Source organism: Corvus hawaiiensis, chromosome 1, assembly GCF_020740725.1.
Source record: "Corvus hawaiiensis isolate bCorHaw1 chromosome 1, bCorHaw1.pri.cur, whole genome shotgun sequence".
Lineage (NCBI taxonomy): Eukaryota > Metazoa > Chordata > Aves > Passeriformes > Corvidae > Corvus > Corvus hawaiiensis.
Window position 1 is genome coordinate 68853850 of NC_063213.1, and position 22018 is coordinate 68875867.

Below are 22018 nucleotides of genomic sequence, written 5' to 3' on the forward strand. Positions count from 1 at the left end.
TTTCTGATATTTTGGTTCAATTTCAGGTTACAATTGGCCAGCTGTACTCCACAGAAAAATTGGTCATTGAAAGTCCAGGAAACACATAGCCAAGAGAAGCTTCTGATCCTGAAGCAACACTGGACCATCTTCAGCATCCTACAGTGCCACGTACAGAGGCATAAACCCACTGCACATGTCTGAGCTTGTCTGTTCAGCAAAAGAAATGCCTGAGAGACTCAGTTTTTGGCAACCAAAGTACGATTTTCTAAAGGGTCACATGTTCTAAGATAAATGGCTGTGATTTATAATAGTATGTAAGGTAGTCTTGAAATCTGTTTGCTTGTATGTCCCATGTGATGGAATAGATCCTGCCCTATTTCAGCAATAAAACTACATTAAACTACCCATAACCAGATACATTATTCTGCTGCTGACCTTGTCTCTCACTGACCACAAAAAATGTGTTAGATTTAGAACCCCTCACCCAGTTCCTAAGTTTGTATTGATCCTGTTGTATTTAAAAATATACAGCATCTGAATTAAATGTCTAAATACATATTTTATTTTAAGTATTAAAACCAGAGATGGATATCATAGGCTGCATTGTGTGGCTTCCTTGAAGAGCATCCCTTGACATTTCAGGAGGTGACATAAAAATTTCACTAGTTCTTTCTTCAGTTTCCAAGAGTTAATAACCAGTCTTGTCCTACTTTTAGCAATTAACTGATCAGAATAGCAGAATGTAAGACTTGAATTACTGAGGCTTGGGAGCTTTCAAATGTTTTTTCACCACCACATCCTTTAATTTGTTGAGGTGCAGCTATTAGCAGAAAGCTCCACATCAGTTTATGAAAGATTTCCCTTTTTCACGAGGATCATGAATTTTGGCAGAAAAAAAGGAACCTAACTGGAACAGTAACTCAAATGCTGGAAGTCATAAAGTGGCAACAAGCTTTGCCTAGAAAAAGTGGAACACTCAGTATAGCATTTTATTGGTTATTCTTAAATCTGTAGAATGCTGAACACTTTTAAGACCACAGATTAATAAAAAAAGCAAGCAAAATTTTTGATCAGGTTCTGCTCAAGTCCTTGCTGTGCTTGAAATTTTTTTCTATTAGAAGTCTGCAGAAAAATTAAGCAGTGGAAAGCTATTTTAATGGCATACAGAAAAAAAAAGTTTCCTTTTATTTCAGTGAATTGTTGTGGGGTTTTTTGAGTAGAGAAACAGAAGCTCAAAACTAGTTCCATGGCACTGTTGCCTTTGAAAACCACTCCTTATTTTTCTTGCTTCACAAAATTCATTTTTGTTTATGTTCTTTTGTGTTGTTCATTCATTATTAAAGTGTCTAATTTAGAACAAACTCCCATTCCTCACTGCCATTTAAAGTGTATTTTACCATTTTGTACAGTTAGATTGAGATGTCTAGTAATGCATTTCATATGGACAATACAGTGTACAGAATAAAATAGTGTGTTCCTGAGACTGCAAATGTAGCCCCCTTCTCCATTTCAGATAAAAAGCAAATACAGTAACAATTCTCCCTTTATTAGGTGCATAAGTGTTGCAATGTAAATTGTTTTTAGTGAGCATTTTATTAAAATGGAATTTAATTATTCTAATAGGTAATATACATTCGATTCTGTATTTGAAATCTCCACATTCACAACTGGATAATTAAGTGCACTTAAGTTAATGGTGAAACTGCAGGGGAAGAAGGGTTTGATTGCTCTTTAGGCTTCCAATGAGCTCACAGAAATGTAGTAACATCTCACACTCCTGGATGGCACAGGCTTGGAAGGGCTGCCAGTTTTATACTGTAAGAAACTTAGTTGCTAAAACACTACATGTAAAATCCTTGTCTAAAACAGCTTAATTACTGGAACAAGCACTGCATACCATTTCAAGATCTGAGAATGTATGCTAGGAAGGAAAATAAACATAAATAGCATAGCCCTGATTTTATAGAGGGACAACTCCATCAGTAACATTTTTACTATTTAAATCTATGTTTTCACCATGTTTATAAAAAAATAAGAGAACTCTTTCAATGTATAATCATTTACTCCAAAATACCTTTCCAGTGAAGTTCTTTAGCATTGTTTCCAACAAGAATACAGCTGTAGATGGTACATGCTGTCATATTGGCAGGCAGTCACGGGAACGTGAAATGTCTCATTAATTCCCTCCAAAGTATGAAGGAGATTACTTCTCCATTAATGCCTGAAAATTCTGTTGTTAAGTTTTGGTGGTAGATAGAACACTACTGCAGTCCCAATTCATGCCATCTGCTCCAACTTTTTTTTTCAAGGTTACCACTCAGATTCTCTCTCCCTTCCCTATTTCTGTCCGCAGAGGAGCAGTAGTAACCTTCAGGTACACTCTACAGAGAGGACCATGAAGGGGGGAAGAAAAAGTAATGGGGCTCTGTAATTTCACTCTGTCCCCAGTCCATACTGCAGAGGGTAAGACAGCTGACTTTCTCAGTCAAGGACAAATTAGTTCTTACTTGAAATTACTGATCAGCTTATCATACAGTATTTATGCATTACTTATTAGAAGCAAGGTAAGAATGTCTCTGCTGCTACAGTCCAAAAGTCTGCGTAACACTATCTAGCTTGTTAATAGGAGTGCAAAGCTGGCAGAGATATTACCACTTACTCCTCAAACCCAACACAGTCACGGCATTTTAGATGCTTGTTCCCTGTTTTGGACAAGTCTTTATGTTTCCTTTGCTTGTAACACGTGTAAGTGCATGCTCAGTTAGTGTTAATTATGTGCGTATCAGTTGTACCTGATTGAAAGATACCTACAAATATATTTTCCCTTGCCTGATGCCTTTTTAAGGTATTTTGCCTAAACATGCCCACTTCTGTACAAAACATAGCTTGACAAATGCTTTATCATTGAAATCCTACAAGAAGGAAAATACTTGCTAACCACACCTGGCTTAGGAAGTTGAGCCCAGCTGTAGGCTGGGATGACTTTAGTGTTGTGTTGGTGTCCCCTTGCCGTGTTCTTACTCCTGGCTAGGGATGTGCTCACCGTCACCGAGGGAGAGAGCGGACTGGAGAGCTGGCACTGTGCGCCAGCTTCAGAGCTGCTGTGCTCTTACAGCTGCACCTTCTGTGCTTCACCAGTTCCGTTTACGTTGCAATACTCATTAAATCTCTCTTGGCACGCTGTCAGAAGCTTTGTTGGATTTTGTCAAAGCAGTGTAAACAACAGGAATAGTTAAAACACAAAGGAATGATCCCATGACTCACGTACAATGTCCGCTATTATAAAATGTATATATTTTTTTCCTTAGAACAGAGCTCAATAAATATATTTACTAAAGCTGCAATGTCTTAGCAAAACAAGTTTGCTTTTGTATTATATTAAAAATGTTTTTTCTGATCTTGACATTTTAGCAAACTATTGACCTCAGCAGTATAAACCAAAATTTGAATGTTTGCCTATACTGAAGTTTGTCATTACTTTTGCAGGATAAACTTGGAAACAGCACTCTGAAAGGAAAAAAGGAACCATTTGATTAATATTAGTAACTGTTCAAAGGACAGGCATTTCTGTTGTGTGTTACACCCTCTCAAGAAATTCTTCTGCTTTTGAAAGCACAGTTTCAAAATGCCCAGATATACCAGAGGTACAGATTTTCAGGAGGAGAGCAACCCAAGAGAGAAGCATGTGAACACTTTACATACAATGTTGAAATAGGCTATGAAGGATTTTAACTGACTACTCCCTTTTCTCAAAAGGTATTTCTATGTAAAAAAAACTTCCAAGTTTCCAGGCATTAAAAGCAAAACTTTTACCCTCTAACATCAGCAGCTAGAATAATTTTATGGGGAAGCACCAGCCCCTCAACTTTACTTCCTGTAATGCAACATAAATGCGTCTCTCCCAATACCCAGCACAGACCATACGTACGCGTAAACAGAGCCATGAAAGAGCTGTGCACTGACTGTTTTCCTGAGTTTTCCATAATGACCTACAGTGAAATCCTGGCATTATTCAAGTCAGGACTATACTGTTCGCTTTGTTCCACCAGTCTTAACACAGGCATAATTCTTTCATACTCTTGGGAATATTTTGCTTGATGACCTTTATAAAAAAAAAGAACTAAGCTCTGCAGCTCTTTAACTGAGCGTTTACATTCCTACTTTTCCCTTTTTCAGTATTTTAGAATATAGTGTGTGAGGCCTTAATGTGAAAGCAGGGAAAAAAACAGGGAGAGAAGCCAGTAATTCTTCCAAAACTGTGTATTTTCTACAACCGTAAAAGGAAAAAATTTGGAACTCTCAAACCTGTTTCACAAACATGCACCTTCAAAAAGATTCCGCAGCTTACAGAGGTAATTAAATATTTTTTGCAATGCTTCTTTCTAAACTACTTACCTTTTTTACTGTTAAACCAGTATGTACTGAAACTTTGCAAGAGGGTGAAATGATGGTAATTAGTGCATTGAAGTAACTACTCTTCTGTGTTCGAGAAAAAGAACTATGGAGACCTGTGAAGAATGTACAGGCTTTCTATTGAAAGAGTACACGCCATAAATATTTATAACAGTCTTTGGCAATATGCTAATCCAAGGCAAGTAATTTTCCCTCTCTCAGAAAGAATAATGAAAAAACAATTAAGGTGATTTAATTACTGCCATGCACAGACAGCAGATTTTGAACTCATGACAGATGAACATTCATCACAGTGCCATGTTATCCTAACCCCATAACGCAAGACTCTGAACAGAGTGGACAATTAAACCTAGATCATTTCCCTTACCTTCCTGCAGTACTTTGGGCTGGATCCAAATCCCAGGGAAGCCAATGGGAGCAGAAGCCAGACTGTCCAAGTACTGACTGAAAGCTCCAATTTTAAATAAAACAGAAGTAGTTTTCATGCAAGCTTACAGATCTTCATGACACCAAAGTAAATTTAGCTTCACAGTCCTTTTCTCAATCATTTAAAGCTGAATCTAAAAGTAAGTGTACATGGCAAAAAATTGCTTAAGGAAGATTTAGCTTTAATGTCCTTCACAGTTACCCCTATAGGGTTTCAACTATATTAAACTTTTTCATTTTATATACACCTATAAAACCATTTGGCAGCTATTCCTCCCCTAAATCCTTAATCCATGGTGGGGGAACAGAAATCTGCATAAAATAAAAATCTTTGGAGCTAGTGTTTTTCCAAAAGTGCAGTAAATCTTAAATTTCTTATTTAAGTTAGGGGAGGGAGCATGTTTATGAGCACATCCTCCAAAAGTTATGCTTTGAATCTTTATGAAATACATTAACAGTAATGCAACCAAACAGGAAGAGTGCTTAGTGTTTTACTCTACTGGCCTTTAGATTTTAATAGAATTAAAACTATTTCACTTTGATTATACTTCTTTGAGAATAATGTTGCAATTACACCATGTGTCTCAACCTGTGACCAGGAGCAGGAGCCCTGGGTTTTGCTGATGTGGGCTTGCCAGCCTTTGGTACACACATGGTCCAGTTGGATTTTTACAACTGCTGCCCAGTGTAATCTTTGATAAAGCCTTGCATTTCCATAGCCCTCAATAACCTCAGCTATAAAAATACAGACAACTGTGAGTAGGCTGTCTTTGAACCCTGCTTTGGAAATCTAAGCTTCTGTAAAATCTTAAGAGCACAGAAATGTACTGTCTATTAAAAAGTGAGTATGTTTGATTCCCATCTAGAGGTTTCCCCCTTCCTTTCACAGAAAGTATTTCTTAATAACAAATAAAAGCACTTTACCAGGTATCAAAGCACAAAAATGTTGTGCTTTAATTAACACAATTGGCAGGATCTTCGATTGGCAACAATTTTCTGAAGCACTCAGAAGATTTTACTGTCTAGCCTCAGCAAGTACTTTCTTGTATTTCAAATTTCAGGTCACACATCTGAAAAGCACACAGAAATGTTACATATTCTGGATGTCGATGTTTACAGTGGACCAGAGAACGTTTCCAGCCCTCTATCAATAGGCACAGCTAGCCAGGATTCTTCCTGGTACCACCTCTGCCCGGACACAGCCATCAGCATACGGCTGCTCCTTTAACTTGTGTTAAGGAGAGATCCCTCCCCTCCTTTTTCTGGCGATGTTTCCTCCTTCTCTGAAGCAACTAATAAACAAAGCACAGAATAAGGAATGGGCTCCAGAAATCCCAAATATTACATTGTACTTAAATGAAGGATCAATCTTGACACTGTTAGGATCACACATCAGCTTAAGAGCACACTATTTCATTGACGCAGCAATCTGAAGAAAGGCTAATTCATACCAGGTTATCCCATGTAACATCCTGTAATCCTGTAATGCATGATAGATTTAAAACAAACTTGTGTAGGGAAGTAGTAGAGTTCACTATTCTCACTTAAAACCTTTTTGGCAAGAGTTCACATGTAACTTAGAGGACAAGATTCCCAACTTCTGTTTGCCCGCACAGAGCTTTCCCTCTGTGTGTTGTCAAAGCAACTGATACAGTTTAACAGCAGAATGGTTTCTGAGGGAATTAAACACCTCCTTGTCTCTGGCTGTATTCTCACACTGTGGTTTATGTACAGGCTTTTTCAGAAGGAAGGAGGACAGGCTATGTTTCAGCAGCAGTGTGCGTGTGAGCAGAACTGCAGGACCTTTAGTCTGAAGCTCCCTCTGCTTCACGTCTTTCTCCCAGCAGATCCCCTGCTTTTAGCTCTGGGTCTGTTCCAGCTATCTCCAAAGGCAGGTTAGCTGTAGGCTTTTAAATATTCTCAAGTATGGGGAATTTTATAAAGAAGCTGTTTTTTCTAATGTTCTCATAATGCCCTTTAAGACATTTTACATCTTCAGAGGAAATGGAGACCTGAGAAATCTCGCGGTATGCTCTGTTTCAAAAAAGGAAAATGACATTCCATGGTCTTACTGAAGACCATACATCCATGTCAGGGCGTTTTCTGCACTCTGGCAATGTCTTATCTATTCTTTTGTTAACAAAAAATAACCCGTATTTTGAGATACTGTATCAAAAGACAACAAGCAGAGTCAAAGTTGCAGAAGAGCCAGAACAAAACTTGACCGAAACCCACCTATTTTCCACCCATGCTAGTAAAGCTTCCTCTCACCCCAGCTCTGCTCAAGACATCCATCACAAGGGGCTGTCACGGACTTAGAGGGTGATTTGCCTCATGGCTCTGGCAGGACAACAGTCATTTTCAGCTACAGCCCTAAATGCTGCTTGCGGACGGGATCATCCCTGGTCAGGACACGCAGACAACAGGGTGGGGACACAACCAGGTTGCAAAATGTGAAGTTTCCTGTTACGTTTTGCTAAAAAAAAAAAAAAAAAAAAAAAAAAAAAGTGTAATGGTGAGCTTTATGGCCTTTTTTAAAACTCTTTTTTATTCTTACAAACCCATTTGCATTGGTAGTTTTTGCTTAATTTCAGGAGTTGGTACACCAGCAGTAGTCAACCTATAGGCTTGCAGTGTAAGAGTGAAGACTATAAAATCAATTCAAGTGTCCAGTGCCATAAAGTCCAGCTGTGTGCACAACAAAGTCCTTTCCCAGCAACATACAAATACAGAAAAATATGTAGCAAAAAAGCTGAATAAATCATAAATACTTGAGAAATGTGGTGCAAAATGTAGCGTAAGGAGAGCAGAACTAAGGCACTTGTTTCCATTTGTTACTGAAGACACCCTCTCTGTATCACATCGGCACTCCTCAGTGAGAAGGGTCATCCAAACCAGCAACTACTCCCCAAATCTGAAAATACAGAACCGTGTATGAGATGGACACCATCTTTTACTTCACAGTGCATGACTCAAAGGTGTTACCAAAGTTCTCCTGATAAACACAGCATCAGCAAGTATTTTAACTCCTCCTTCGTCCCGGTTTTAGACTTGTCAGCTGTGTGAAAAGAAGTCACCAGTCTATTTTAAGCAAAAACATTTCTGCAGAAGTCTCTGTTAGCTGCTATTAGCCAGACGGGACCTACACGCGAGCCTGGGGAGCAGTATCAAAGTGTGTTGAATGACAAAAACCAGAGCAACCCAGACCAGCCCCAGATCCAGCCCCAAAACAGAGTGCCTGCTGTTCAGAGCCGCCGCAGCCATGGCAAAGGTGGGGCGAGCACGCAAGCCTGTCACGGGTTTGACAGGTGCTCACAACAGTGAATCGTATTGTTACGGAGTCCATTAAACGAAAAGAAAATAACAAAAAAAGGACGAAGCACACCGTTGCTGTCGCAGTACTGTGTCTTTCAAATGGATCTGAGAACGAGAAAATTGGGATCCTAAGTTAAACCTTTAGCGAACACGCAACCAAGTTTTCACACGAGTGCTCTTGACTAATCGGGTAAGTGGAGTCAAGCCCAAATCAAGACCTCAAAAATTCACTTCAAGAGGGTAAAAGCAAAGCCCACGCTACTCAGTCTCCTTGCTCTCTCTCTTTCTCTCAAAAAAAAAAAAAAAGAAAAAAGACAAAAAACCAAAAAGGAGAACAATTCCACAAGCCACAGCAATGCGAGCCTACGCACATCCATGTTTCGCTGGCAGAAACTGAAGCGCCTGCTTAAAAACCACCAGACTTGGGGCAGTCTCCGGGACGGGGCCCTCGGCGCGCTGGCGTCTCCCTCCCGAGGCGGGCCTCACTCCGGGCGCGGGGGGCGGCCGCCTGCCCCTGCCCGGCCGGGTCCCCTCGGCTCCCCTCGCCCGGCGGGCGTCAGTAGCGGGGGGCGGCGGGGGCCGGCGGGGCGGCGGCGGGCGGCGCGGGGCCGCCCCCGGGGCAGCCGCAGCACCGCAGCGTGTAGTTGCGGCCGCCGTTGTTGTCCCAGAACTCGCCCTGGGGGCTGCGGTAGCGGATGGCGAAGTGCAGGGCCGAGCCCTCCCGCAGGCTCGGCGGGACGCACAGGGTGAAGCAGTAGCGCTCGGCCGGCGGGTCGTGGGGCAGGGGCGCGGCCGGGACGTCCACGAAGGAGAGCCACTCGTTGAAGGTGTAGCGCACCGTCACTTCCTTGGGGCCGGGGCCGCCCAGCACTTGCACCGTGCCCCGCACGTCGGTGGGCGCCGCGGGCCGCCCCAGGCGCTCCAGGCAGACGCGCTGCCGCCGCAGCCGCTCGGCGCTGGGCTCCCCGCCGTCGGGGAAGTCGGGCACCAGGAGCAGCGCGGGCGGCGGGGGGTCGGCGCCGGGCGGCGGCGGGTCTCGCTCCTCGCCGGGAGGGCTCTGCAGGTGCGACAGCGCGGCGGGCGGCACCTGCGGCTCCTCGGCGTCGCTGAAGTGCTTGACGCTGGCGAGGCTCAGCCCCAGCGAGTCAGCGAACTGCACCCGCTTCTTGCACTTGCCGCAACAATCTTCGCCCGCCGCTGCCTCCCCCTCCTCTTCCTCCTCCTCCCCCTCCTCCTGCCGCTCGCCGGGGCCGGGGGACGGCGGCCGTCCGCAGCGGCGCAGCTCCAGCAGTACCAGCCGCTCCCCCGCCGCCTCCCGCTTGGCGTCGCGGGGCACCGTCGGGGCCGCGCCGCGGAGCCGCCGCTCCTCCGCCGCCAGCTCTTGCCGCGGGCGTGCGGGGCTCGCCATGGCGGGGCGCCCCGCTGGGCCCGTCCCGGCCGCCCCTGTGCCGCCAGGCGAACGGGCCGGCACCGCTTTATCCCGCGCCCCCGCCGCAGGCCCCGGGCGGGGGGCGCGCCCCCCCGCCGGCCCCGGAGCCTCCCCGCGGGGCTGGAGCTGGGGCGGCCGCGGCCGCGGGCGGGGGCGGGACCTCCCTGGACGGGCAACGCGGAAACAGCCGCGACGGGCGGCCCCGCACGTCCTCCCGCCCGCCGGGGGCCGGCGTTACCAGGGCACGGAGCAGCGAGCAGCGAGCAACGCTCGGTGTTTTACGGGCTTGGAGGAGAGAGGGGCAGCGGGGACAGGCGCCCCGCCGGGGTCCCCCCGCCGCCCCGCACACTCAGGCCGGGGGAGAACGCGCGGCTGTGGGCTGCTGGAGCAGGCTTCGTTATTACTCTAATTAATTATTATTATTATTGTTATCGTCATCACCGTCGTCGTTATTTAGGCTTCCACCCGTCGGAGGTTCCCCGAAGAAAGAGCACGGAGGGTCAGGATTAAGCAGGAGCTCCCCAGCCCCAGGCTGGCATCACCGAGGAGTTCCATCCATTCAGGGAACGGGAGGCGGTGGGAGTTGAGCGGCCCCTCGGGACCGCGGCTGAGCTGCTGCTCTCCCCGCCGGCCCGGGCGTAAGAAGGGCTGGGGACTGCCCGTGAGCCGTGTTCGTCTGCTGCTGGGAGTTTGTGAGACCCCCGGCTTTTGCGTGTAAATCAGTTTCCACTCGTCCTAACTGCAGAGAAAGATCTTTGAGACCAGAGCTCGAGGACAAAACCCCAAAGGTAAAACAAACTCCAAAGGCCTTAACTTTTTATAAAGTACAATATGTTTTGTAGGCAAATCTCTATTTTTTACCCACACCCGGCACTAACTGTACTGTTACTTGTGTAAAATGAAGTCCTAAGGCTCAGGAGGCACACGTGTGCACAAACAGCCTTTTAGAAGGTCAGGCTATCTCCAAAGTTTCCAATTAAAAACAAAAAATCAAGAAGGGAAAACAAAATACAGGCATTGCCCGTTAAATAAATAAAGAGAATTAGAATTCCTCTCAGTTTTATTTTGTAGTCATGACACATAGTAAACAGCATCCTTATAACGACATGTTTTTATAAGTAGGATGAGGTCCACATCTGAGAAGTTTCCAAACTTGGTTCTATACTTTGTGTGTGCCACAGCTATTGTCTGGGGTGATTTGCACGGATGATTGCAAAAATACTACATTATTAAACTTTCCTCCATTCTTTTTCTCATGGAAGAGACAGCAAAAAGCATATGCAAACAACCCAATGCTTTTTGAAGCAACATACTCCCACTATGGATTTAGCAAGGAGGTTTCCTGTTTGTTTTGCATAGGTTGTTTTATTTTTAGCATCAGTCTGGTTGCCAAAAAGCAGCCTCTCAGTGTGAGTGAATACACTGCAGTTCAACTGAGTGTGCAGTCTGGGTCTCTCAGAGGAATGAATGTCAAAGCAGCAGAAACATCACCCAACAGTTTTCTTAGCAGACACTGCTGTGAGGGTGTTCTTGCAACACCTTGACAGAAGAGCTGAACAGCGAGCAGTTCCTCAGAAGTGCTGGATACTCTGAGTACTTGACATTTGTTTGTCACTGGGTTTAGGGCCTTGTAAGAAGAGGAATGAAGAACAAACATCCTGGCTGGTGCCTGCTGTGCTAATGGAAAACATGATGAACACCAGTTTGCCATCAGCTGCTCATCACCAGCTCTGCTGGGAGCTGCCAGGTTTGGCAGACTGTTGGCTAAACATGGTTGCATTCCTTTGCCTTGTCTGCTCCAAGGGAGCTGCTGTGCCACCACTTCAGTTCTTTGAACCAACCAGCCTCAGTTTAATGGTGTTAAACCACAGACCGTGGTCCTGAGTTACTCAGCTGAGCTCTGTGGTGCAGCACAGGAAGGAGGAACACGATTGTCCTCTTTCTGGATGTGGCAGCAAAGGTGCTGGTGTCACCTGCTTTCATCATCACTTCCAACCTGCTGGTGTCTAGCAGAGCAGTGGACGGAAATTTTGGGTCTCTCCCAAACACTCTCCTGTTAAGTAACATTCACTGTGATGAAAACAGGTTGCAAGCACTTCCTTACTTATGCCTGGAAGCGAGACCTCCTCACTCACCTGTCTGAGGCTAGTGGGACCTCAAATTAACAGGCTGGAAGGAAGAAAAATGAATAGAATGATGTATAGAATAAGGGTGCTTAGTACTTAAAATATGTTCAAGAACCCCTACCTAAAGTACGACACTGCTACTTTACTTTCTTGAAGTGTTATCTGTTTTATGGTGAGGAAAGCAGAAATTAAGAAACCAGCCCTTACTTCCTCATGTAGGAGCTATCCCAGCTTGCCAAATCATTAACAAGTGTTTCAAGCAGCGAAGGGAAAAAACTGTGCCATTTGCTCATAAGGCAAAACCATTTGGACTACTAGAAATTTCAGAGTAATGTGAAAGGTTTAAGCAAAATAAGGGACAGCAAAAAGAGAAAACAACTGTAAATATTGATAAAAGTTAAGTGATAGGGTAGCAATTAATACACATTTCTTATATGTTCCATAACTCTAGGAGACAGGCCTGCAAAAAGAACTACAGCTTATAGAAAATAAGAAAAAGCAGTTAAGGCAACATGAATCCATATTGCAGGAAAGTAATTACAATCAGGCCATTAACGGCACACAAACTCATATTTTAAGTGGGAATCAATTGCTACCATTTTGAAAGGACTAATTTGAAATCAGGTAAACCTTTAGGACAGATGTTCAGCTACACAACAAATCCTGCCAGATGACATTAGTTAAGGAGGCATTTAGTGTTCTCTGACATGTTTTAAAATGGCTTCTCCTAAAAGAATGGTGTAGCCCAGGTCTCAGGCTTCTAAGTACTATTTACCACACTTGTTATTAAAGAAAATGTTGTGATAAAAGCAGACAAATTTCCTAGTAAAAGAGAGGTAGCATTATTAGCAGCCATAAGGCTTTTTGCATTCCCTGAATTTGGACCAGGTGTGTTTAGGGTTATCAACTATACACAGGATCAACACAGCACTTTCTTTCATTTCCCTGCTTCTTGTTTCACAACAGCCCATCTTGACCCATCCTGCAATCAGCACACACAATTTGCAGAAGCATTTGTATCCTAAGATGATTACTGAAAATGACATTAAAAAAAGGAATGTGAAAATCACTGGTAAGCAATCCATGGTATTGCTTTTCAATTCTCACTATGATTGCATGGGAATGTATTTCTCAGGACTCATTAGATCAGGGATTTTGGCTTGGAGCTGTATTTGACATGGAGCTTGATAAATTGGTCAAGCTGCTTGGATCGATAATTGTCATCATTTGAACAGAAAATTAACATGAAAATATTTGTTTGCAGACACCCAGAGTCAAGTAACTGGAGGATTCTGTGGATACAACCACACAATGTAAAACAGAAACCCATTCAAATACTGTTCATCATTTCTTTTAATGCACTTTTAACATTACCTTCAACTTTCAAACCCAAAGCTAGCAGATTTTCCCGTTAGTCCCAGGGGAAAGTACTCAGCTTTTGGATGTACCTAGTTCAAATATGCCAGATCTCTCCAATTTCCTACTTACATGTTTTCTAAGAAAATCTCCCGTGACAATTGCTTGTCAGAAAATGTGAATGAGTCATAACTCCTAAGCCCTATGAAACAATTTACAGGGATTTAGAAATAGGCAGGGATTATCACAGTTCATACACAAAATTAATACCACCTTTTTTGAATGATAGCAGCATTCGTTCAAACAATAGTCTCGCTTTGCTTTGAAAACTATGTAGCTCTTCATCCCAGTTTTAGCAGTCATGTTTCTTGTACAAAAATGCCAGCAAGGATATTAATAGCCTCCTCAATTATTAAAAAAAAATAAGATGCTCCCTATCCCATATGAAATTCTAGGTGCTCTGTGTTTCTAGTAAGGATGGTATTTCAGTTTACTGTGTTTATGAGGATGGTCAAACACTGAATGCAAAACTCAGTGGGTCTATACCATTTGAATAGAAATTATTCAAAAGTTAGATTATTAGACCTAATTTTCTTCTTTATGCAGGAAAACCAAGCAGCTGTACTTCAAAAAGGCATGCATTTAGATCCATAATGGGAAAGGTACTGAAATGGAAACAAATAGATGGAAGTGATTGCTTTAATTTCCAAATTTTACATACAAAGATTTAAATGCAATTTCTACAGGATGCCCAGCAAGCAAAACCCTTTAGAGCTTTGAGTCTCTCAGACAGCACTTTTAGAGATGTCTGCTGTGTAGTTTTTCTTGTGTCCTAGCAGATTTTCATCTGATGTTCCTAATGAGATTTCTTTAAATACATGAAAATAACACTTACTCAGTTTTCCTGAGCTACAGCAACGTCTGTGTTTCCTACAATGATAGCCTTTTCAATTTCTAGTACCAAGACTTTGGCAGTAAGGCAAGGTATGTCCCTTCATTTGGGTGAAATGCTGACCTTGAAAGTGGAGTTCTGTCATTGATTTCAGTAGGTCAAAGATTTCCCTGCATCTGGTATAAAATCAAGGGCATTTTTCATGACAAGTAAATATATGGTAATGGCACAAAGTTTCTAAATTCAGAACGGAATTGCCATTAACCGTGACAAAACCATGTTGCACAAAAGCTTTCCATTCACTAAGATTTCTGAAGTATTGCTTTGATCTTGTGGTTCATAAAGTTTTCAAGATTGGTTTAATACCTTTGGTGTTTATAAGGTATTTATCTAAACTTTTTATATTCATGTGATACACTGAAATTCTTAAGCCATTTATCAGCCTTTTAATCAGTAAATTATATGATGATAAAAACCCCCTCCCATATACATGTTATCATCCTGCCTTCCTTATAGACTGTTGTTGCATTTCAATAATTTAACTCAAATAAACAGTCTCTGAAAAGGAAAAGTTCCAATTACCAGTGAGAAAAAATGGTTTCAGCTTCCAAAGTGTATTCACAGCATAGGAGTTGAAAAGGGTTTTGTTTTATGGGTTTTGTTTGTTTTAATGTGGATCTCCAGAAAGTTGCAGAACCGCATCTCTTTCAAAAGTTTCTGATGAACACTAGGATCCGGGTTCTCACATGTGAAACCTCTATGTTTATGTGGGATTTTGTTTGGTTGTTTTGGGGGTTGTTTTCAATCTAGGAAAAGTATAATTTGAGCAAATTCTTGCCCTATATTATGCTAGTATAATACTGCTTTGGACTTCAGTGAGGAAGAACCTCAACCTTATCCCAAGTAGGTTGATATAAGGGCATTCTACCCCCAGAACTATTGCTAAGGTATTAAAATAATTAACTTTTTTTCTTGCCTTCTTTCTTAAGTTGCTGGATTTTGCTCCTGCCCTGCCACCTAGCAGCCTGCCTTTGGAAAACAAAACCCAATGTCTTCTTAAAATTCTGTAAGGAAACTTATTCAGACAGAAGATGTTTACCTCTTGTCTAAGGACACTCAGAAATTCCAAATGCTTGACATACCCTCCAAAATTAATTACTGGAAAGGATATAAAACATGACAAAACAACACATCTCTAGATCACCTTTCTGAGTTGTTAGCACATGAACATTAGATGACTGAATCATTAGATTCCCCCCCCCCCTCCTTTTTTCCCTCTCTACAGTATTAGATTTTTTTGCTCATTGGAAATGCGGCATGAAAATGGAAAACAACATGAACTTGTGCCCACATTAATTCTGTTTTGTCTTTTTGTGTTTGCTTTTGTTACAAGCAGCAAGGCGCGTAGCTCACTCAAAATCAATAGTGGCATGAACTCATTTGGTCTCTCCCAGGACAGCAGAATTTTCCAGCTGGTCAGAAGGACCTTCATGACGTCGGCTGGCAAAACCTTGCTGGTCTTTAGAGTTGTGTTTGACGTGGCACAACGGAATGCTAACCTGACCTCATCAGCTCAGATACCTCCCTGTCCTTTGGGAAAACAGAGTTGTGCAATGTAGCCTGTTCTAATAACTCCTGGCAAATGCAGGCTAACCTTTTCGGTCCAGCAGCCACAGCTGGGTAAGTTGTACGTCAGTCCCATTTCTTGGGTTAAAATGGGAATAGGCTTCCAAGCAATCTTGTTGTATAAACACTACATTAAAATTTGTTGGCTTCAATGTGTGTTTTTTCACACTGTCAAAAAGGGAATAAATTCAACCGTCTCTCTGAATTTTCCAAGACTGCCTCAGTTTTACTGTTCTCAATTGCTCAGCTATGATACCAGATAGCAAAACAGGTATCTGATAGCATATATCCTGTAAAAGAGAGAGAATGTTTATCACAGTCATTTATATCGATCCTCATGACTTATGAACATCATAACTTCAGTTGATGTATATATAAACCAGCGACTAGGAATCTGTAACACAATACAGTACTGCTAAAAGCACACAAGGAGACTTCAGAGTTGAATTTCAGTGAATAAAATAGATTATGTAGTGGACTGAATAAAGAGAGATCTGCTTTTCTAAAAGATGTTAATAATTTTTACAGTAGGAAAGAAAAAAGATCAGAAATACATGTTGCTTTAATATTAGTGTACCATTCTAATAAGTGAGCCTGTACTTGAAAACTGTCAAGTGCATGAACAAGAAACAGGACTGCATGATAGAGCCTAACCCTGGAAAAGCAAAGAACTGGCACAATAGCTGTCATTAACAGTATACAAATAAAAATTGCTGAAATACCCATCTATGAATGCAGGGATGCTTAGTCCTGCATCACCAGAAATAAAAATAGAAAGAGAGTTTTCTGTTTCATTGACTATTAAAACAGTTAAAGTCCCACAGTCCCAGTGAGTTCAGTTCCACAGCTTCAGCACCTTCAGCAGGAAAGGCAGAAAAGAAGCTCCATCTGGTGGTGTGGTTGATTGTCACGGCTTTTCAATTTCATCTGATTGCAAATACATTCCTCTCCAGCAACAAAATGAAAAATTGAAATAACATGTAAAAGATTACCTGTCCTGCAAATGGAAGCAGTGTTATCTAATGCTTTAAAATCAGAAAACATTCTAAAGCCAGGACTTTGTATTTGAAGCAAATCAGAATTGAAGCCTTTCAAGACAAGGCACACATGATCCTGTCAGGGTAGTAATCTAATAAACGTGAAGGGGTGCATTAGCACACTTCAGGAGGTGACCTGGTGCAGCCTGGGGTGGGGAGAAGAGAAGGCAGGAATCGCTGGTTAAAGGATGAAAGAGGAGGAGGAGGTGTGTGAACGTGAAGTCAGGGTTGCTGCTGCACCTGTCACATAAAAGTTAATATTATTATTATTATTATTATTATTACTATTTGCAAAGAGTTGTTGAACAAACTGCAGCGATGCTGGTGGTCAGGTGAAATAATTGGACCTAAGCTTACAAATAATTTTAGCAAGTATTTAGTTCTAAGTGTCTCTGTACATGATTTCAGCAAAGTCACTGCTCTGCAGGACTGGGGGACATGTTCCCCCAAGCTGATGTTATAAAATGTTATAAGCATTGTAAAATATAAACCTAATTGGGTAGATGGTACTAAGTGGAGCTACTGAAGTTCTCTGCTTACTTTCATGCACAAATTCATGTCTGCTACTGCTCCTTCAAGAACCCACAGCAAATTCTCTGAAGACATGAACCTAGTCCAAGTTTGTGCTAAACTACGGCAGTCTAAAACACAGATACGTATAAACCTTGTCCTGCAAACTCAGGTAAATAAAATACACTTTGTCTACTCTTTTTTAGTGCCCGCATTTCAATGGGCAATATGCTGCATTTCATCAAATCAATGTATCATTACTTTTTTTCTAAAGAGTAGAACAGAGCCTAGTATTAATTATCCACAAAAAAAATCCATTTTAAAAGAATGACGGGAATACAGATTCAAGCATCAATACACTAAAAATTGCCTGAAGTCATATTGCCTTTATAACCTTAATGCAGCTCTTTTTTTATTTTTTTGAGCCCATCATTTAGGTTACAGCCTTTAATTATGCATTTTTAAGCCATTTTTCTTTCAGGACTGTCTCGTTAAGCACACAAGATAGACAGCTACTCAATGGTGTTGTCATTGCTTTCCTCCACATTGCTCAAAGTGTAGCTGCAGGCCTGACTTACTGAACAGTATTCCAGTCCTGCTCTGGAGATGTGATGGGTTTTCCTCACGGGATCCTCCATTGTGCTCAGCACTACAGTACCTTCAAGTGCTTCAGAAACAGGAGACTTCTGTGAGATGAAGTATTCCTGATTTTTAGCATTAGAGAGCTGAGCTGCGGAGAGGTGAAGGTAAAAAGTGTCCTTTTATTCTAAGTGCTCATTTTGGAAGTGTGCAACTTGACTTTTGAAATTGCTTATGAGAATAGAAGATTTTTCATGGACTCAGTACATCACTCCTTTTGATTTCAGCTGTAACGCAGTACCTCTGAAATCTGACTGCTTGGGTTATTGGGGTAGAAAGTTATCAATATGCATTAGGTAGCCAAGTTAGTTTGAGCAATTTGCATAGAACTGCCAGATGCTTTATGTGAGGAGCAGCAGCAAAATTTAGTCCCTTCAGGCTGGAAAATCACTTGCCTCTGTGGCAGGACCATCCTTTTGCTTCCTGCATTCTTTGTAATTTGAAGAAAATGAAGTCCAAGTCCTCCAGCCATGAAAGTAGTATGTGATCATGGCATTAAAACCTTACTAAAGAATGTTATCATGATTCATATCACCACGAATTGGAATTGCAACCTTAATAAAGTTCTTTTAGACTTTTTGTTCCTACTGACTTGGCACAATTCAGAGCAGTTCCTTTTACAAGCCATCTGCAGATAATACATAGTTCAATACATTTTCATACAGTAAATATTTAAGAATAAGTTTAGCAAAATATGTTTCCTTTGCTGGTATCTGGACTACTAATCTGCTGTAACTCTGCTTCTGTCTCCATTTTCATATCCAACTAAAACAAAAAGACAAATCCCACATGTCTCCTATTTCTTTTCACTCCCAAACTGAGGAGACATTTAAAGGCTGCTACTTCCGTGATTCAGTACATCTTTTCTAATGTCTCTGTAATATGATAGACTGTGAATGCAACCTAATGGTGCCAAAACTGAGTTGTTTATCTTTTTACTCAGTGAAGCAGAAGGACTCCCTTCAGTTTGAAAATACTTCAAGAACAAGTCACACTGTAAGGAGTTCAAAAACAATTCAGTTGAAAGAAGACACTTTGTTTTCAAAATAAAGATGTTCTTGAAGAAGTGGTGCCATTCACACCCGGCTCTGTCTCCCATCCAAGAAACAGAAGTGCATGAGCGCAGTTAAAGTGAACAGAAAGTTTCCACTGCTCTACGTTACTCTCTTCCCAACAGCAGTAAGTAGATCACTGTCCACTCATCCCACTGGACTTGTTCCTTTGATTTCTGGTAGTTAATATCCCTCTCCCCTACATACCACTATTTCCTAATCAGATAAGCAGTGCTACCCAGACCCTTTCCATCTGAGCATTTAACTTGCAAATCTAAGGATAACTCAACAAGACCAAGATTAGCCAGACCAGTCTTAGGGAGACAATATTTTGAGCCCTTAGTTATCTTATGAATTATTAATCAGGCTGGTGACACGAGGAGGAGCGACTTAACAACCAAGGGGGGATTAATGAGCTGATGAACTGAGCAAGAGTTTTAAGAGCAATGGATTTATTTTCATTGTGAATATTGAATGGATTCAGTGATTAAAAAAACTAAATTACCTCAAAGATCTATTTCAAGAGTAATTTTCTCTCCTTTGCAGTTTTCCTTTTTTACCCATTGTCCTTGAAAATTGCATTTAATTTCACTTAATTTTATATGCTGTTTTCTAGTTATCCTGGCAAATGAAGAAAAAATGGCATTTCTTATTTCTCCCATGGGAAGGATGCATTCACTCCCCAACAGAAATCTCTTCCTTCTCACTCCAAGAGCAAAAAGTTTACCTTGGCCAAATGCAGAGTATTTTATTTAACTGTGAAGCCTGTCTTACTTTAAAATTTGAAGATTAATGACTCTGTGCAACATTCTATGTCTCTTTCCTGCCATATGTTCAGGGGGGTGTCTTATCACTATGGTTAACATCTGAATCCATGTAGTCATCATTTCTTGATTCATGTTACAGAACAGGAAGACCCATAAAGTTTTGTCACTTGGCTGCAACAAGATGCAAATTGCCTTATTTTTCACATTTAAGTGGGACAGATAAAAGCAGTGAGGTGGTCACCTTTCAGTATGTTCTGCAGAGAGCTCCAGGCAACCAGTGAAGTCTGAAAGTTTTTTTTTGAGATATCATGTCTTTACACTGATCCAGTTTTTGCTGTTTGCTTGATTTAATGGATGATGCAGTTTCTTGTCTGGATTTTTTGCCTAAAACAAAAATCTGGGTATGTAGAAAGGTTTGCCTGTTCCTTAATGTGTTCCCAAACAAAGCAGCAACTTTAGGAAGAATACAAAGACCTCAGAGTCATTCTGGACAAAAAAACCACCTAAAACCCCAGAAGCAGACTAGAACAGTCTGCTTGCATAACAACTGTGCACGCCTCCCAGGAAAGGTGCCTGGGAGACTTCCAGTCTTAAAAATCATGGGGACCAGAGGAAAAAGATAACCTCTTGTGTGTAGTTATGGCTTCAACTCACATACACATACACAGTTCTATGTTTATACTCTTATCTGTGCTCCTGGGTTCTCATATACTCTCATGTGTTTATAGTCATATGTATGTGTGTATTTACATTAACTTGATGGTTAACCTTCACATAGCCTTTTAAATACCTCCTGAACAAGACTTGCTTCCATTGATCCTATAAGCCAGTTTAACATTGGCACAGCTGGAAGGTGAGGGCAGAGAAAATATTTTTTGTGTACATCTAGACTGAAACTTTGAATCTTGCTCAAATGAATGAAATGTACAATTCTAATTTTAAACTTTTGATGATGCCACACTGGTCCCTAAACATTTAAATCCTGCTGAAAATACTACTCTTACCAGGGAACGTGGTTTTGGTTTGCTTGTGGGTTTGGGTCTTTTTTTTAATCTTTGGTTATTTTAAATTACTACACAGTATCTGTTGCTTGATTTCAAAGATAATATTAGAGAGAAATCATGAATCCAGGCACTCCAGTAACCACTTTTTGAGAACCTGTGTGCAGGCAGGGTGGCTGCTCACCGCCCAGTCAGAGAAACAGGCTTTCAGCTGGCTGAGAGAACAGGCTCCTCTCCCTGTGGCTTTCTTCCTCTTCTGGCACCATCTCCAGCTTCTCTGTGCTTGAAACCAGTCACCACATGACTCTGATGTTGCATTGCAAAAGGGTGATTGAAATTTTACTGTGCTAAACTTGCAGGGCCAAACTTTGGTATTCATCCTCAGTGGAAACAGCTACAGCCAGCCCCACACAAGATTGGTGGGAAGTGCAGCACAGGACCTTTTATGATTTGGGGGTGTCACAGTGTGGGAACCTAGAATGCAGAGAATATTTCTCTGCCTGTTTTGAAAGGTTTTACCCCCCTGGACAGTACTGGTTTTGACCTTTGTCCATGGGAAAATTTGCCTAGCCTCTGGGAAGAATTTGAATCTACAATGGTGTGAATTAGGTGATAGAATACTATGTGAGATTATCACAGGGTGAAAAATTTAGAGTTTTTTGGTCTATTTGCATAGTAAATAGATAGAAGTAGAAAACCTCAAAATGGAGGACAAGTTGTAGTTAAAAGCTTCTTTCTCCTTGTTCACTACCTCCATATTTTGCAGCAATAGTGGTTTGGGATGATTGGATACAGAATTCTGCAGTTCCTGTCTACGTGATTTAGGAACTTGTTGGACATTGGTAAAAAAGTGAAAATACCTTGTGTTTTAAGCTTTCATTGGGTAATTTACCTTTAAAAAGGCTCTGAGATCTTGGTAAGTTGTCTTCTTGCTGCATTCTCTGCTCTGTGCTACGTCTAGGCCACGCCAGTGGCTTGTACTCCTTAGATAAGAATTAATAAACACCTGTCTGGAGACTGAGAAACATGAAGTCCCATTCGCCTCCTTTTTTCTCCTGGCAAAAATCTGAATGTCTCCCCCATCAGGGAAGACAACAATTAATAATGTGGACAGCATTATCAGAGAAACAGTTTAGTGGGAGAAAAATGCCAGTGGCCTTGCAGTCCCAATACTTATTAATAATATGCAGTAACACACACACAAAAATGAACAAAAACAGGTACAAGAAATACTACTGATTTATTGGTGGGAATGGCAAATCCTCTCCTTGAAGCAGCCTGGAAGCTTGAGCTGTGACTGGAAAGAAGTACTCTGCACTGGTCTTAAGAGAAAATGCACCCTACTCTTAAATTTCTGTGCTGCCTTTTTTGGTTTTTTTTTAAGGTGTGGACAGGAAGGAATGCTTAGTTTTATTTTCTCTTTGCATTGCATTCTGTATCTTCATGA

The 22018-nt window shown here is 41.7% G+C and overlaps 2 protein-coding genes and 1 long non-coding RNA gene across 4 annotated transcripts in view; 2 read left to right on the top strand and 1 right to left on the bottom strand.

The window, feature by feature from the left end:
* LYRM4 (LYR motif containing 4) overlaps positions 1-397 on the top strand; it is an 85588-nt gene extending 85191 nt beyond the window's left edge. The window contains exon 3 of the mRNA XM_048309911.1: positions 27-397. Within this exon, the coding sequence (XP_048165868.1) occupies positions 27-89 (63 nt within the window). The 3' untranslated portion in view covers positions 90-397. The remainder of the gene's footprint in view (positions 1-26) is intronic.
* A 6906-nt stretch (positions 398-7303) lies between these two features.
* On the bottom strand, positions 7304-9658 carry PPP1R3G (protein phosphatase 1 regulatory subunit 3G). The gene has a single exon (XM_048309896.1). It carries the CDS (start codon positions 9542-9544, stop codon positions 8693-8695), a length of 852 nt encoding a protein of 283 aa, XP_048165853.1. The 5' UTR covers positions 9545-9658; the 3' UTR covers positions 7304-8692.
* A 165-nt stretch (positions 9659-9823) lies between these two features.
* LOC125328809 lies at positions 9824-21207 on the top strand. Of its 2 annotated transcripts, XR_007204872.1 has the most exons (5): positions 9824-10353; positions 12658-12763; positions 15336-15619; positions 18695-18930; positions 19420-21207. It is a non-coding gene; the product is annotated as an uncharacterized LOC125328809 (long non-coding RNA). The 2 variants fall into 2 exon arrangements; XR_007204871.1 differs by having other exon boundaries at positions 12658-15619.
* The last annotated feature ends 811 nt before the right edge of the window (positions 21208-22018 follow it).